Here is a 17,495-nt window from a genome sequence, read left to right as displayed (position 1 = left end):
TGAGCGAAAGGAAAGGATATATCATACCTGCCCATCAACTTAGAAATTGGAACCGCTGCACTCCAAGTATATTCAAATGTAATCACAATGATTCAAAGTTCGTATGGTTAGGGTGCTCGAGATGTTCACCTCCTGTGCCGTGAGGTGCTGAGCATACAAATCCAGGGATTGGATCCAGGGTTGGTAACTCGAGCACTCCTTAAAGCAAAATAGTTGCTGTATGCCAATGAAAATGAATGAAACAAAAAGTGTATTCCAGTTGTTCTCTGGTTTAATTCAACCGATGATGTAAATCATATTGCGTCATATGATGGGAATCCCATTAATATATATCAATCATGTAAGAACATTGATGAAAATATTCATTTTCATTGGCATACAGCAACTATTTTGCTTTAAGGAGAGCTCGAGCTATCAACCTTACACGTAGTAAGGTTCCTTGGATACCTGCCCATCAGCCACCAAAACCCATCTGCCGCACACTGCTGAGGCAAGGACCAGGAAAGTTTCACCCCTACTATCAGGTCAGACAAAAGGGCGAGGCCATTCTCACCTAAGGCCTCCATTTTGTGTAACCCATCCAGTAAAGCTCACACCCTGCTCTCTTACCCTAACTAACACATACAAAGGTAAACACTCAATCTTCGCCCAAGTACCCAGATGATACACAAGGACCCAGTGTAGTTAAACAAGTAGATCTTTTAACAAAAGAGAATCTCGTGAAGGCGACAGGCTGGAGGGAATGGCTCTTCCTCAGGCAGTGGATGCTGCAACGCTTCCAGTCTTTCTCGGCTCGGCGAGTGGACAGTAAGAACACCCTAATGGAGGGGTGCACTTTGTGTTCCTCGCTCGACATCAGAGCCACGCTTTGTTGTCTTAGTTCTTTTACACAGGAAGCCCCCTGTGAACATGCATGATTGTTATGTTCACTGATACAAAAATAAAAAACCTGAGGAAACATACCATGTCTTTTCCAAATGTTGAGCACATGGCAGGGTGCAGGCCCTCCACAGCCCTGCAGGGGACACTTCCATCCCCAAAGTTTCCAATTTGTTTAAATTGTGCCCATGTTCGGCAGTCTGAACACAGTTGGCTTCCAGTAGCTTTGTGTCTTTTAACATCACTCACTGTGTAATGGTACTGCTGTTAAAGAACACTAGTTACATACCGATGCCTCTATAATGTGTATAGAGTTGCACAGCATTGTCCTGTGCACAGGGCATGCGCAGTCTGTGTGCTGTTACAGGTATATCCTGGATTATTATTAAATGACCTTCGAAATCAGTCAAGAATATGGTATGTTAAGCTGTGTTTATTCACACTTTTTAATTTTTTGTTCGTCTGCCGTAATATGCATCCATATGTCTTCATGTACAGTGGCGGCTCGTCTGATATGGTGGAGGAGTGTCGCCTTACTGCTTTTGAGCAGTGTAAACGAAGGGAAATATAAATTGCTAATAGCTTTGAGTTATTATCATTTTATCTGTCTGTGCTGCTTTGCGGTTGGGCGGAGCTGCGCTGCTCTCGGAGCAGGGCAGGGGGGGAGTGGTTTGCCCACTCCTAAGTGCGCAATAACTCTTTGGTCGGCCCTCCCAAATCAGTTATGTGCACTTTCCCCGTTCTCCATGTAAGCTGCATTACAGCCTGAATGTAGAACGTGCCCTGGCCCCCATTCCTTGGCTGAATGTCAAAACAGGACAATCAAAACCAATCACAACGCTGAATTGCAGCATTTTGATTGATCAGGGGAGCCTGGCTGTTCTTCCTGCCTTCCTGTCCCACAAGGAGAGCAGGAGCAAGGAACCGGGACGCTGCATCAAGACCCAGGGGCAAGGTAAGTGTGTAATTTTTTTGTTTTGATTTTTTTGTTTTACACGTGTGCCTGCCCCTGCCTCACCACCCGCGTGTCATGCCGGCTGCCACTTTTCATGTGAAGTAACTTCTTTAAGTTCAACTTTGGAGAGTGCACCAAATATCTAATATTCAGTGCATTTCAAGCGAATGCACCACTCTTCTTTAGAAGGTGGAAACAATCTCCTTCGTTTTAGGTGAAAGAAATATAAGAGAATCAAACGGTACCCAACAGACCGAGGAGTCTTCTTGTGAATAAAAATGTGTCTATCAACTCACACAAAGCTCAGGCTCAGCGCAGATGAGTCAGCACTGCGATAATGCTGTCGCTGTCTAGAGACCTCACGCACTGGTCAATACTGAGCTCCCTTTCACTCTTTCTGTGTCCGGCCAGGTTTGCCTATTGATTAACTATGAATCTTTTACCACTGTGGGGATGCATGACTTGATTGGCTTTGATACTGCTATTTGCATCCCCTGCAGCATATACATGAAAAAGGGCCACAAGTACTGGGTACAATTATACTTTTAATGTTGACTTATTTTAGAGATGATTTTGATACAATGGGCCTGATGTAGAAAGCTCTTTTTGCAATCACAAACCCTGAAATTTGCAATATCACAGTTTACAACCACAAAAAAATGTTTCTTAATGTATAAAGGCCATTTTACGAGTTGATTTTTTTTGTTGTAAAAACGGATTTTGCGGTCCTTCCAATACTACAAATAGGAGAGGGCGTGAATGGGGTGTCCCCCCTCCTTTTTCTGTTTTGGAAAAAACAGAAATATACATTGTTTATCACCGCAATTCAGTTGCAAATCATTGATGGTTTACTGCCCTCCGAGTTCGTGTGGTAACTAATTCATGAAGGGGAGGGTATTCCCGTTGGACACTTTCCTCTTTGTGAACTGTGTTTGTAGTCTCGTGGCGATTGGAGGGACTCTGGAGCAGGCAGGGGTCAAGAAGACCCCTGCCTGCGCCTAGTGATGTTTTCTCAAACATATATTTTTTAATAAACCAGAATAGGTCCTCTTATAATAGAAAGGGACTGCTTAAAAAAACTTTCCTTTTTGGGAATGCCAATGTAGATACAGGTCTGCTGTATCTCGCTGGTGCCTGTCTGCATTTACAGCCAATCACAGGGGGTCTTGAACTGTGACCTGTATAATCAATATTCATTAGGCAGGCTGTTTTATGATCACCTGTGAATTAACAATATGCAATGTGACGATGAGAAAGGTCTCATTACAAATTGGATTCCCATTTGCAAACCAGTTAGTATGGAATTTGCATATCTCTGGTTTCCACATGAGAATAAGACATCAGACCCAATATTCTGTTTGTTTTGGCTGTTCTGGTAAGCAAACAGCCGTGGTCCATTGGGAGATGTTTGCCTGTGGCTGTTAGAACTATGGTTGAACTCACATTGTTTTTCAGTAACGTACTTTATTGTAAACTTTATCACCAAAAGTTATTCAATCTAGAAGATCCATGTGTCGACCCTGTTTTATGCTTGTTCTTTGCTCACAGCCCTAGTTACACGTACATTGTTGCAAACGGTATTATATTGTTTATCACTGTATTGTTTTGTATGTTGCTTTCCTATCTCTCAACAGGATCCAAAGTTTTTTTTTGTGGTAGAGAAAGAGTCTACCTGGTTTGTGTGCATGGTTGGTAGAATTGTTGGGTTTTAGCATGAGCTGTGTGGGAAGAATGGTGGTGTTGCGTGTAAGACTTAGAGGTGGGCTCCAAACCTGTGATGAGCTTAAGTGTGCTTTAGGATGACGTGTGATGTAGATGTGTGAAAGACAGTGTATATGTATGTGCATATACCTTTCATAATTCCCTTAAGTTACTACCTTCTGGTGGCTAGGTCAGCTGATCTGGTAAAGGGTTGACTACATCCTGTATTGGCTTGGGCGTAACCATGTAAGCCATATCTGGGACTAGAAACTGCCCCAAAGAGATGATTGTGCAATCAAGGATAACTACATCTACCACAGTTGGGGTCTCTAGGTTCCACCCAGAAGCAAGAGGGTGCCACAAAACACAACCGCAGGCACCACAGTAGGCAGACTGCCTGAATTACAAATCCATATGTTCAGGACGCCTAATCCTGTCGATGTTAGTCACTCCTATGTAAAAGCAGTTCCCTCAATAAAATTCACATTTATTTGTCAATGATGAATTTATACTGTGCGTTCGAGCAGCTAGAGGGGACTGCATCTCACGTTTAAATCGCTCGATTAGAGCAAATGTATTTAAAGGTGCCTTTCATTCAGCCATGCGTCTTTATGTGATGATGTTTGGACACGTTTGAACTAATGCAAAAGCACCGTTTTTCTGAATACTCAGATTCTCGTTAGTAAATTCTTCTTCCCGTGGACCTTAGCAGCAAAATCTGCTTTCTACGCAACGCATGAGGCTGACGTTGAATGCAGCAATGACACGTGGAAGGAGGGACACAAAAGGGGGTCTTTTTTATAAATTCAGTCTCTGAGAGAATAAAAATATTATTATTATTGTTGTGTTTGTAAGAATAAACAAGCATTGGTAAAGCCGATGGGTGTAGCCTTTGAGGCCTATAGGCTTTGTCAATTGCGTGTAGCCACGCTGCAGAGTATCCTTGATGCTGTGCGTCATGGCTAAAGATGCCATTAGAAGCCCTTGATGAAGGCACTTGTGTCATTCTGTAGGTGCACACTTCAAAAAGACACAGGGGCTTTCATTATTAATAGCCAATCTGAGACGAATTGGTAAATAAAAGAAAATGAAACACCCAAAGCATTATTTTTTAAGATTTGGTGAGCAGAAGCAACTGGTGGCAGGTTCAACACCTGCGATGGAAGCAACACTGTGGAGGGGAGCAGGGCAGGGGTGCAGAAGCAACATGGGGAAGGCAGGAGGGAGGGGGGCAGAAGCAAAATGGTTGTTGGGGGAAGCAACACAAGCTCTAGTGGGTGGTAGCAATAAACAGGATGCAGGTGAGGGAAGCAGTGGGGAGAAGCACCTAAGCTGGCGCAAGATGGAGGGGATGGGGAGAAGCAGAAGTATGACAGAGCAACACGTAGTGCAGGAGGATAAACGTACATGAAGGATCAAAAGAGATGTAAAGAGGGAATGCTGCTTGGTAGGGAAAACCACAAGATTGACCAGCTGGGAGACAAAAAAGAATCAGGCAAATGAGAGCGACAAGGAAAACCAACGAATGGCAAGTGATGGGCAGACTCCAAACCTCTGTATGTTCTTGAGGAGCCGCAATATGTCTCACAACAGACTGTGCATGCACTGGGTAGTAGGGGTGCCCCAAAAAGGTTGTAGTTTAAGGGTTATTTGGGTGTTATAGCGGCATGCTGTCACCATTTTATCCAGCTCGAGGTTTAACTCTGTCGGGAGCACATTCACTGCAGAGAACCCTATATGACCTGGTAGTCACAGATTTGAATCAGATTTGACTCATGGTAATACTGGCATGTAACGCTGTGAAATTCCACGTGATCGAATTCCGCAGAGTTACATGAAAACTCTGCAAGATTCCGCGGAGTTCTGCCAACGCCGGGAGTGCATGCCACACTGAAAAATCAGCACGAACAGCATCACACAGTGCATCAGAGGGCGCAGCTACTCGAGTGGATTTTGCTGCCACTCGAGGAGATTTTCTACTCAAGAGCAGCATTCTGACTGCATATGATCTCGACCACACGCGATGTCCTCGTTTGCGCGTGCCAACTTAACGGTCTGGTGTCCCGCATGAGAAAAAATTAAACCATGTGGTAATTGGCAGAATCACCAAATCCCAAATTTCCGCCAGTTCTGCCGGCAGAACACAATATTTCGCCGAACCCTAACTAGCATAACGTTTCATCCTTACAGGGTCAAATAAACGACTATCGTATAGTTGTGTACTAATGATGAGGTGGTATTTAAAAAGCAAATGATAATTCTATGTTTGAGGTGCACAGTAAAAAATGTCAATATTATTGCAGTAACTATAATATGCCCCCAGATGTGCCCCAGTTACACAGGACTACCACCTGGCATCCACACGACTCTTCTCTAACCCAGCTGTACCCACTCTCTCTCTCTCCCTCTCATGCAGCGCCATCACGATGGACAATACCCTGGTCATCCTGTCCTCGGTAGCTCCAGATGCGGGGCGCTACTATGTGCAGGCGGTCAACGACAAGAATGGAGACAACAAGACCAGCCAGCCCATCACACTCACCATAGAAAGTAAGTGAGCACTGTGCAAGCCCAACGATGGTAGAGGGAGGCGAAGGGTGGCTGAGTGGACCATCACACCCGCTCACTGCCGCTCCATGTGGCAGGCGGTGTAGATCCAGAATCTAACAAAGTGGTATTGAGTAATAAGTCAAGCTCACAATAGACCAAGCACAAAAAGTAAGGATAAAAAACACAGGCAGCCATAGACTATGAGCCTTGTTGGAAGAAGAAAGTGCTTGCGGTTTTTGGGGTTTTAACTGGCTTTGACGTAGTGCTGGGTTGATTAATTAGGAATGGAGGCAGAGCTGACTAATAGGATTGCTCCGCTGGACGTAAAAGCTTGCAGACTCTTGGGGGCATTCATTTATTTTTCACAACTGTTTCTTTTGAACGGAGAGATGAGTCAGAGACGCATTAGGCTGCGAATAGGTAGATGTGTGCATCAGAGGAGGGCATGTGAAAAACGTAACCCATGGACGCACATTGTGCAGGTGTTTTAACCAATCAGCGTGCAGTACACGTGGAGCGCTTCTAGTGCCTCGAGAAGCAGCGGAGTAATGCCTGGATGAGACGCTGCCCACATCCGGGGTGGACGCTAATCAAACTCCCCGTACGGATGATTAAAGCCTGTACTCCCTCGCTTGAATCGCATGCCTCCAAACACCACATTGTTTAAGATGTGAAACAACATACTGGACGCCACGTACCCCTACCACAGCTGCCAAGGAGCCCTGCCTCTGCCCACGGAGTGTGCTGTCCTTCACAGCAAAGAGACAAACCCTCCCCAGAACACGGCAGCCTCCAACACAGGAACCTCTCCTCCGTTTGTGTTTGTTTGTGTACTGAGGCAACACGGTGACATGTTCTATCTCACCCGAGACAACCTCATGAACATACATGCCGGTTCTTCACAAATATCCACCCCAGGCGCTCCCTCAAGTTCTAGTTCTGTGTGTCCGTGCATCACGAGTATCTCCCCCAAGGAACTAACCTCGAGTCTTCAGTCCTTGGTCTGTGGTCTCATCACTTTGAGGGGCCTTCGCACCTTTCCTAGCGAAGGTACGGTCTGTACCTGAGCTGATGTCACCCATGCGGCGTACCCCTGAACCTCGGTTATCACCCACAAGCAACTGCCCCACCCTCTTGCTGAAGTACCTCTTCATTTCTGACATTCGCATTTCTGCATCGCCCACAGAGCTCTATGGCATAAGAGCATGAGAGCATCACCGGGGCCCCCTCTGTGGACTCTCAGACCATCTGTACCAGAGCATAACTGAAATCACTGCAGACGCCCTCAGTCCTTCTGTACCCAAGCATCACTGATCTCACTCCAGGGACCCTCAGTCATTCTGTACCCAAGCATCACTGATCTCACTCCAGGGACCCTCAGTCCTTCTGTAACCGAGCATCACTGATATCACTGCAGAGACCCTCAGTCCTTCTGTCACCGAGCATCACTGATATCACTGCAGAGACCCTCATTCCTTCTGTCACCGAGCATCACTGATATCACTGCAGAGACCCTCAGTCCTTCTGTCACCGAGCATCTCTGAAATCATTGCAGACGCCCTCAGTCATTCTGTACCCAAGCATCACTGATCTCACTCCAGGGACCCTCAGTCCTTCTGTAACCGAGCATCACTGATATCACTGCAGACATCCTCAGTCCTTCTGTAACCGAGCATCACTGATATCACTCCAGAGACCCTCAGTCCTTCTGTCACCGAGCATCACTGATATCTCTGCAGAGACCCTAAGTCCTTCTGTAACCGAGCATCACTGATATCACTGCAGAGACCCTAAGTCCTTCTGTAACCGAGCATCATTGATATCATTGCAGAGACCCTCAGTCCTTCAGTAACCGAGCATCACTGATCTCACTCCAGGTGCCTCGAGTCCTTCTGTACCCAAGCATCACTGATAGCACTGCAGGGACCCTTAGTCCTTTTGTATCTGAGCATCACTGATATCACTACAGGGACCCTCAGCCCTTCTGTACCCAAGTATCAATGATATCACTGCAGAGACCCTTAGTCCTTCTGTACCCAAACATCACTGATCTTACACCAGGGACCCTCGGTCCTTCTGTAACCGAGCATTATTGATATCACTGCAGACACCCTCAGTCCTTCAGTAACCGAGCATCACTGATCTCACTGCAGGTGCCTCGAGTCCTTCTGTACCCAAGCATCACTGATAGCACTGCAGGGACCCTCAGTCCTTCTGTACCCAAGTATCAATGATATCACTGCAGAGACCCTCAGTCCTTCTGTTACCGAGCATCACTGATGTCACTGCAGACACCCTCAGTCCTTCTGTAACCGAGCATCGCTGATAGCACTGCAGAGACCCTCAGTCCTTTTGTTACTGAGCATCACTGATATCACTGCAGAGACCCTCAGTCCTTCTGTAACCGAGCATCGCTGATATCACTGCAGAGACCCTTAGTCCTTCTGTACCCAAGTATCAATGATATCACTGCAGAGACCCTCAGTCCTTCTGTAACCGAGCATCATTGATATCACTGCAGAGACCCTCAGTCATTCTGTAACTGAGCATCACTGATATCACTGCAGAGACCCTCAGTCCTTCGGTAACCCAGCATCATTGATATCACTGCAGACGCCCTCAGTCCTTCTGTACCCAAGCATCTCTGATCTCACTCCAGGGACCCTCAGTCCTTCTGTAACCGAGCATCATTGATATCACTGCAGACACCCTCAGTCCTTCTGTAACTGAGCATCTCTAATCTCACTCCAGGGACCCTTAGTCCTTATGTAACTGAGCATCATTGATATCACTGCAGACACCCTCAGCCCTTCTGTAACTGAGCATCACTGATACCACTGCAGAGGCCCTCAGTCCTTCTATAACTGAGCATCACTGATACCACTGCAGAGACCCTCAGTCCTTCTGTAACCAAGCATCACTGATCTCACTCCAGGTGCCTTGAGTCATTCTGTACCCAAGCATCTCTGATATCTCTGCAGGGGCCCTCAGTCTTTCTGTACCCGAGCATCACTGGTATCACTGCAAACACCCTCGGTCCTTCTGTAACCGAGCATCGCAGATAGCACTGCAGGGACCCTCAGTCATTCCGTATCCGAGCATCACTGATATCACTGCAGACACCCTCAGTCCTTTTGTACCCGAGCATCACATATATCACTACAGGGACCCTCAGTCCTTCTGTACCCAAGTATCAATGATATCACTGCAGAGACCCTCAGTCCTTCTGTAACCGAGCATCGCTGATAGCACTGCAGGGACCCTCAGTCCTTCCGTACCCGAGCATCACTGATATCACTGCAGACATCCTCAGTCCTTCTAACCGAGCATCACTGATATCACTGCAGACACCCTCAGTCCTTCTGTAACCGAGCATCGCTGATAGCACTGCAGAGACCCTCAGTCCTTCTGTAACCGAGCATCACTGATATCACTGCAGAGACCCTCAGTCCTTCTGTAACCGAGCATCGCTGATATCACTGCAGAGACCCTTAGTCCTTCTGTACCCAAGTATCAATGATATCACTGCAGAGACCCTCAGTCCTTCTGTAACCGAGCATCATTGATATCACTGCAGAGACCCTCAGTCATTCTGTAACTGAGCATCACTGATATCACTGCAGAGACCCTCAGTCCTTCTGTAACCGAGCATCATTGATATCACTGCAGACACCCTCAGTCCTTCTGTAACTGAGCATCTCTAATCTCACTCCAGGGACCCTCAGTCCTTATGTAACAGAGCATCATTGATTTCACTGCAGAGACCCTCAGTCCTTCTGTAACCGAGCATCATTGATATCACTGCAGAGACCCTCAGTCATTCTGTAACTGAGCATCACTGATATCACTGCAGGGACCCTCAGTCCTTCTGTAACCGAGCATCATTGATATCACTGCAGACACTCTCAGTCCTTCTGTACCCAAGCATCACTGATCTCACTCCAGGGACCCTCAGTCCTTCTGTAACGAGCATCACTGATATCAATGCAGACCCCATCAGTCCTTCTGTCGCCGAGCATCACTGATATCACTGCAGACACCCTCAGTCCTTCTGTCACCGAGCATCACTGATATCACTGCAGACACCCTCAGTCCTTCTGTAACCGAGCATCACTGATATCACTGCAGACATCCTCAGTCCTTCTGTAACCGAGCATCACTGATATCACTGCAGAGACCCTCATTCCTTCTGTCACCGAGCATCACTGATATCACTGCAGAGACCCTCAGTCCTTCTGTCACCGAGCATCGCTGAAATCATTGCAGACGCCCTCAGTCATTCTGTACCCAAGCATCACTGATCTCACTCCAGGGACCCTCAGTCCTACTGTAACCGAGCATCACTGATATCACTGCAGACATCCTCAGTCCTTCTGTAACCGAGCATCACTGATATCACTCCAGAGACCCTCAGTCCTTCTGTCACCGAGCATCACTGATATCACTGCAGACACCCTCAGTCCTTCTGTAACCGAGCATCACTGATATCACTGCAGAGACCCTAAGTCCTTCTGTAACCGAGCATCATTGATATCATTGCAGAGACCCTCAGTCCTTCAGTAACCAAGCATCACTGATCTCACTCCAGGTGCCTCGAGTCCTTCTGGACCCAAGCATCACTGATAGCACTGCAGGGACCCTTAGTCCTTTTGTATCTGAGCATCACTGATATCACTGCAGAGACCCTTAGTCCTTCTGTCACCGAGCATCACTGATATCACTGCAGAGACCCTCAGTCCTTCTGTCACCGAGCATCGCTGAAATCATTGCAGACGCCCTCAGTCATTCTGTACCCAAGCATCACTGATCTCACTCCAGGGACCCTCAGTCCTACTGTAACCGAGCATCACTGATATCACTGCAGACATCCTCAGTCCTTCTGTAACCGAGCATCACTGATATCACTCCAGAGATCCTCAGTCCTTCTGTCACCGAGCATCACTGATATCACTGCAGACACCCTCAGTCCTTCTGTAACCGAGCATCACTGATATCACTGCAGAGACCCTAAGTCCTTCTGTAACCGAGCATCATTGATATCATTGCAGAGACCCTCAGTCCTTCAGTAACCAAGCATCACTGATCTCACTCCAGGTGCCTCGAGTCCTTCTGTACCCAAGCATCACTGATAGCACTGCAGGGACCCTTAGTCCTTTTGTATCTGAGCATCACTGATATCACTACAGGGACCCTCAGTCCTTCTGTACCCAAGTATCAATGATATCACTGCAGAGACCCTTAGTCCTTCTGTACCCAAGCATCACTGATCTTACTCCAGGGACCCTCGGTCCTTCTGTAACCGAGCATTATTGATATCACTGCAGACACCCTCAGTCCTTCAGTAACCGAGCATCACTGATCTCACTGCAGGTGCCTCGAGTCCTTCTGTACCCAAGCATCACTGATAGCACTGCAGGGACCCTCAGTCCTTCTGTACCCAAGTATCAATGATATCACTGCAGAGACCCTCAGTCCTTCTGTTACCGAGCATCACTGATGTCACTGCAGACACCCTCAGTCCTTCTGTAACCGAGCATCGCTGATAGCACTGCAGAGACCCTCAGTCCTTTTGTTACCGAGCATCACTGATATCACTGCAGAGACACTCAGTCCTTCTGTAAGCGAGCATCGCTGATATCACTGCAGAGACCCTTAGTCCTTCTGTACCCAAGTATCAATGATATCACTGCAGAGACCCTCAGTCCTTCTGTAACCGAGCATCATTGATATCACTGCAGAGACCCTCAGTCATTCTGTAACTGAGCATCACTGATATCACTGCAGAGACCCTCAGTCCTTCGGTAACCCAGCATCATTGATATCACTGCAGACGCCCTCAGTCCTTCTGTACCCAAGCATCTCTGATCTCACTCCAGGGACCCTCAGTCCTTCTGTAACCGAGCATCACTGATATCACTGCAGACACCCTCAGTCCTTCTGTAACTGAGCATCTCTAATCTCACTCCAGGGACCCTTAGTCCTTATGTAACTGAGCATCATTGATATCACTGCAGACACCCTCAGCCCTTCTGTAACTGAGCATCACTGATACCACTGCAGAGGCCCTCAGTCCTTCTATAACTGAGCATCACTGATACCACTGCAGAGACCCTCAGTCCTTCTGTAACCGAGCATCACTGATCTCACTCCAGGTGCCTTGAGTCATTCTGTACCCAAGCATCTCTGATATCTCTGCAGGGGCCCTCAGTCCTTCTGTACCCGAGCATCACTGGTATCACTGCAAACACCCTCGGTCCTTCTGTAACCGAGCATCGCAGATAGCACTGCAGGGACCCTCAGTCATTCCGTATCTGAGCATCACTGATATCACTGCAGACACCCTCAGTCCTTTTGTACCCGAGCATCACATATATCACTACAGGGACCCTCAGTCCTTCTGTACCCAAGTATCAATGATATCACTGCAGAGACCCTCAGTCCTTCTGTAACCGAGCATCGCTGATAGCACTGCAGGGACCCTCAGTCCTTCCGTACCCGAGCATCACTGATATCACTGCAGACATCCTCAGTCCTTCTAACCGAGCATCACTGATATCACTGCAGACACCCTCAGTCCTTCTGTAACCGAGCATCGCTGATAGCACTGCAGAGACCCTCAGTCCTTTTGTTACCGAGCATCACTGATATCACTGCAGAGACCCTCAGTCCTTCTGTAACCGAGCATCGCTGATATCACTGCAGAGACCCTTAGTCCTTCTGTACCCAAGTATCAATGATATCACTGCAGAGACCCTCAGTCCTTCTGTAACCGAGCATCATTGATATCACTGCAGAGACCCTCAGTCATTCTGTAACTGAGCATCACTGATATCACTGCAGATACCCTCAGTCCTTCTGTAACCGAGCATCATTGATATCACTGCAGGGACCCTCAGTCCTTCCGTACCCGAGCATCACTGATATCACTGCAGACATCCTCAGTCCTTCTAACCGAGCATCACTGATATCACTGCAGACACCCTCAGTCCTTCTGTAACCGAGCATCGCTGATAGCACTGCAGAGACCCTCAGTCCTTTTGTTACCAAGCATCACTGATATCACTGCAGAGACCCTCAGTCCTTCTGTAACCGAGCATCGCTGATATCACTGCAGAGACCCTTAGTCCTTCTGTACCCAAGTATCAATGATATCACTGCAGAGACCCTCAGTCCTTCTGTAACCGAGCATCATTGATATCACTGCAGAGACCCTCAGTCATTCTGTAACTGAGCATCACTGATATCACTGCAGAGACCCTCAGTCCTTCTGTAACCGAGCATCATTGATATCACTGCAGACACCCTCAGTTTTTCTGTAACTGAGCATCTCTAATCTCACTCCAGGGACCCTCAGTCCTTATGTAACTGAGCATCACTGATATCACTGCAGGGACCCCCAGTCCTTCTGTAACCGAGCATCATTGATATCACTGCAGACACCCTCAGTCCTTCTGTAACTAAGCATCTCTAATCTCACTCCAGGGACCCTCAGTCCTTCTGTAACCGAGCATCATTGATATCATTGCAGACAACCTCAGTCCTTCTGTAACTGAGCATCACTGATATCACTGCAGAGACCCTCAGTCCTTCTGTAACCGAGCATCACTGATAGCACTGCAGGGACCCTCAGTCCTTCCGTACCCGAGCATCACTGATATCACTGCAGACACCCTCAGTCCTTCTAACCGAGCGAGCATCACTGATATCACTGCAGACACTCTCAGTCCTTCTAGCCGAGCATCACTGATATCACTGCAGAGACCCTCAGTCCTTCTGTTACCGAGCATCACTGATATCACAGCATAGACCCTCAATCCTGTCGTACCCAAGCATCTCTGATGTCACAGCAGGGACCCTCAGTCCTTCTGTAAATGAGAATCACTGATATCCCTGCAGGGACCCTCAGTCCTTATGTACCCAAGAATCACTGATATAACTGCAGGTACCCTCGGTCATTCCGTACCTGAGCATCACTGATATCACTGCAGACATCCTCAGTCCTTCTAACCGAGCATCACTGATATCACTGCAGACACCCTCAGTCCTTCTGTAACCGAGCATCGCTGATAGCACTGCAGAGACCCTCAGTCCTTTTGTTACCAAGCATCACTGATATCACTGCAGAGACCCTCAGTCCTTCTGTAACCGAGCATCGCTGATATCACTGCAGAGACCCTTAGTCCTTCTGTACCCAAGTATCAATGATATCACTGCAGAGACCCTCAGTCCTTCTGTAACCGAGCATCACTGATAGCACTGCAGGGACCCTCAGTCCTTCCGTACCCGAGCATCACTGATATCACTGCAGACACCCTCAGTCCTTCTAACCGAGCGAGCATCACTGATATCACTGCAGACACTCTCAGTCCTTCTAGCCGAGCATCACTGATATCACTGCAGAGACCCTCAGTCCTTCTGTTACCGAGCATCACTGATATCACAGCATAGACCCTCAATCCTGTCGTACCCAAGCATCTCTGATGTCACAGCAGGGACCCTCAGTCCTTCTGTAAATGAGAATCACTGATATCCCTGCAGGGACCCTCAGTCCTTATGTACCCAAGAATCACTGATATAACTGCAGGTACCCTCGGTCATTCCGTACCTGAGCATCACTGATATCACTGCAGACATCCTCAGTCCTTCTAACCGAGCATCACTGATATCACTGCAGACACCCTCAGTCCTTCTGTAACCGAGCATCGCTGATAGCACTGCAGAGACCCTCAGTCCTTTTGTTACCAAGCATCACTGATATCACTGCAGAGACCCTCAGTCCTTCTGTAACCGAGCATCGCTGATATCACTGCAGAGACCCTTAGTCCTTCTGTACCCAAGTATCAATGATATCACTGCAGAGACCCTCAGTCCTTCTGTAACCGAGCATCATTGATATCACTGCAGAGACCCTCAGTCATTCTGTAACTGAGCATCACTGATATCACTGCAGAGACCCTCAGTCCTTCTGTAACCGAGCATCATTGATATCACTGCAGACACCCTCAGTCCTTCTGTAACTGAGCATCTCTAATCTCACTCCAGGGACCCTCAGTCCTTATGTAACTGAGCATCACTGATATCACTGCAGGGACCCTCAGTCCTTCTGTAACCGAGCATCAATGATATCACTGCAGACACCCTCAGTCCTTCTGTAACTGAGCATCTCTAATCTCACTCCAGGGACCCTCAGTCCTTCTGTAACCGAGCATCATTGATATCATTGCAGACACTCTCAGTCCTTCTAGCCGAGCATCACTGATATCACTGCAGAGACCCTCAGTCCTTCTGTTACCGAGCATCACTGATATCACAGCATAGACCCTCAATCCTGTCGTACCCAAGCATCTCTGATGTCACAGCAGGGACCCTCAGTCCTTCTGTAAATGAGAATCACTGATATCCCTGCAGGGACCCTCAGTCCTTATGTACCCAAGAATCACTGATATAACTGCAGGTACCCTCGGTCATTCCGTACCTGAGCATCACTGATATCACTGCAGACATCCTCAGTCCTTCTAACCGAGCATCACTGATATCACTGCAGACACCCTCAGTCCTTCTGTAACCGAGCATCGCTGATAGCACTGCAGAGACCCTCAGTCCTTTTGTTACCAAGCATCACTGATATCACTGCAGAGACCCTCAGTCCTTCTGTAACCGAGCATCGCTGATATCACTGCAGAGACCCTTAGTCCTTCTGTACCCAAGTATCAATGATATCACTGCAGAGACCCTCAGTCCTTCTGTAACCGAGCATCATTGATATCACTGCAGAGACCCTCAGTCATTCTGTAACTGAGCATCACTGATATCACTGCAGAGACCCTCAGTCCTTCTGTAACCGAGCATCATTGATATCACTGCAGACACCCTCAGTCCTTCTGTAACTGAGCATCTCTAATCTCACTCCAGGGACCCTCAGTCCTTATGTAACTGAGCATCACTGATATCACTGCAGGGACCCTCAGTCCTTCTGTAACCGAGCATCAATGATATCACTGCAGACACCCTCAGTCCTTCTGTAACTGAGCATCTCTAATCTCACTCCAGGGACCCTCAGTCCTTCTGTAACCGAGCATCATTGATATCATTGCAGACAACCTCAGTCCTTCTGTAACTGAGCATCACTGATATCACTGCAGAGACCCTCAGTCCTTCTGTAACCGAGCATCACTGATAGCACTGCAGGGACACTCAGTCCTTCCGTACCCGAGCATCACTGATATCACTGCAGACACCCTCAGTCCTTCTAACAGAGCGAGCATCACTGATATCACTGCAGACACTCTCAGTCCTTCTAACCGAGCATCACTGATATCACTGCAGAGACCCTCAGTCCTTCTGTTACCGAGCATCACTGATATCACAGCATAGACCCTCAATCCTGTCGTACCCAAGCATCTCTGATGTCACAGCAGGGACCCTCAGTCCTTCTGTAAATGAGAATCACTGATATCCCTGCAGGGACCCTCAGTCCTTATGTACCCAAGAATCACTGATATAACTGCAGGTACCCTCGGTCATTCCGTACTTGAGCATCACTGATATCTCTGCAGGGACCCTCTGTCCTTCTGTACTCCAGCATCCCTAATATCACTGCAGGGACCCTCATTCCTTCCTACCCAGGAATCACTGATATCCCTGCAGGGACCCTCTGTTATTCTGTGTCAAGCAGCACTGATATCACTCCAGAGACCCTCAGTCCTTCTGTACCCAAGCATCACTGATATCACTGCAGACACCCTCAGTCCTTCTGTAACCGAGCATCACTGATATCCCTGCAGGGACCCTCAGTCCTTGTGTAACCGAGCATCACTGACATCCCTGCAGGGACCCTCAGTCCTTCTGTACCCGAGCATCACTGATATCACTGCAGACACTCTCAGTCCTTCTGTAACCAAGCATCACTGATATCACTGCAGACACCCTCAGTCCTTCTGTAACCGAGCATCACTGATATCCCTGCAGGGACCCTCAGTCCTTGTGTAACCGAGCATCACTGACATCCCTGCAGGGACCCTCAGTCCTTCTGTACCCGAGCATCACTGATATCACTGCAGACACCCTCAGTCCTTCTGTAACCAAGCATCACTGATATCCCTGCAGGGAGCCTCAGTCCTTCTTTATCCAAGCACCACTGATATCCCTGCAGGGACCCTCAGTTCTTCTTTATACAAGCACCACTGATATCCCTGCAAGGACCCTCAGTCCTTGTGTAACCGAGCATCACTGATATCCCTGCAGGGACCCTCAGTCCTTCTTTATCCAAGCACTACTGATATCCTTGCAGGGACCCTCAGTCCTTCTTTATCCAAGCACCACTGATATCCCTGCAGGGACCCTCAGTCCTTGTGTAACCGAGCATCACTGATATCCCTGCAGGGACCCTCAGTCCTTCTTTATCCAAGCA

General features: G+C 47.9%; 1 protein-coding gene across 1 annotated transcript in view; it reads left to right on the top strand.

Annotated features, from left to right (window-relative positions):
- The window catches only part of SDK2 (sidekick cell adhesion molecule 2), a 590,299-nt gene that overhangs the window by 248,044 nt on the left and 324,760 nt on the right, over positions 1 to 17,495 (top strand). The window contains exon 5 of the mRNA XM_086929413.1: positions 5,952 to 6,085. Within this exon, the coding sequence (XP_086785539.1) occupies positions 5,952 to 6,085 (134 nt within the window). The remainder of the gene's footprint in view (positions 1 to 5,951; positions 6,086 to 17,495) is intronic.

This window comes from Lissotriton vulgaris, chromosome 7 (assembly GCF_964263255.1).
Source record: "Lissotriton vulgaris chromosome 7, aLisVul1.2, whole genome shotgun sequence".
NCBI classification, from domain to species: domain Eukaryota; kingdom Metazoa; phylum Chordata; class Amphibia; order Caudata; family Salamandridae; genus Lissotriton; species Lissotriton vulgaris.
Note: the sequence above shows the minus strand (reverse complement) of the source record. Positions and strands in the feature narration are given on the sequence as shown.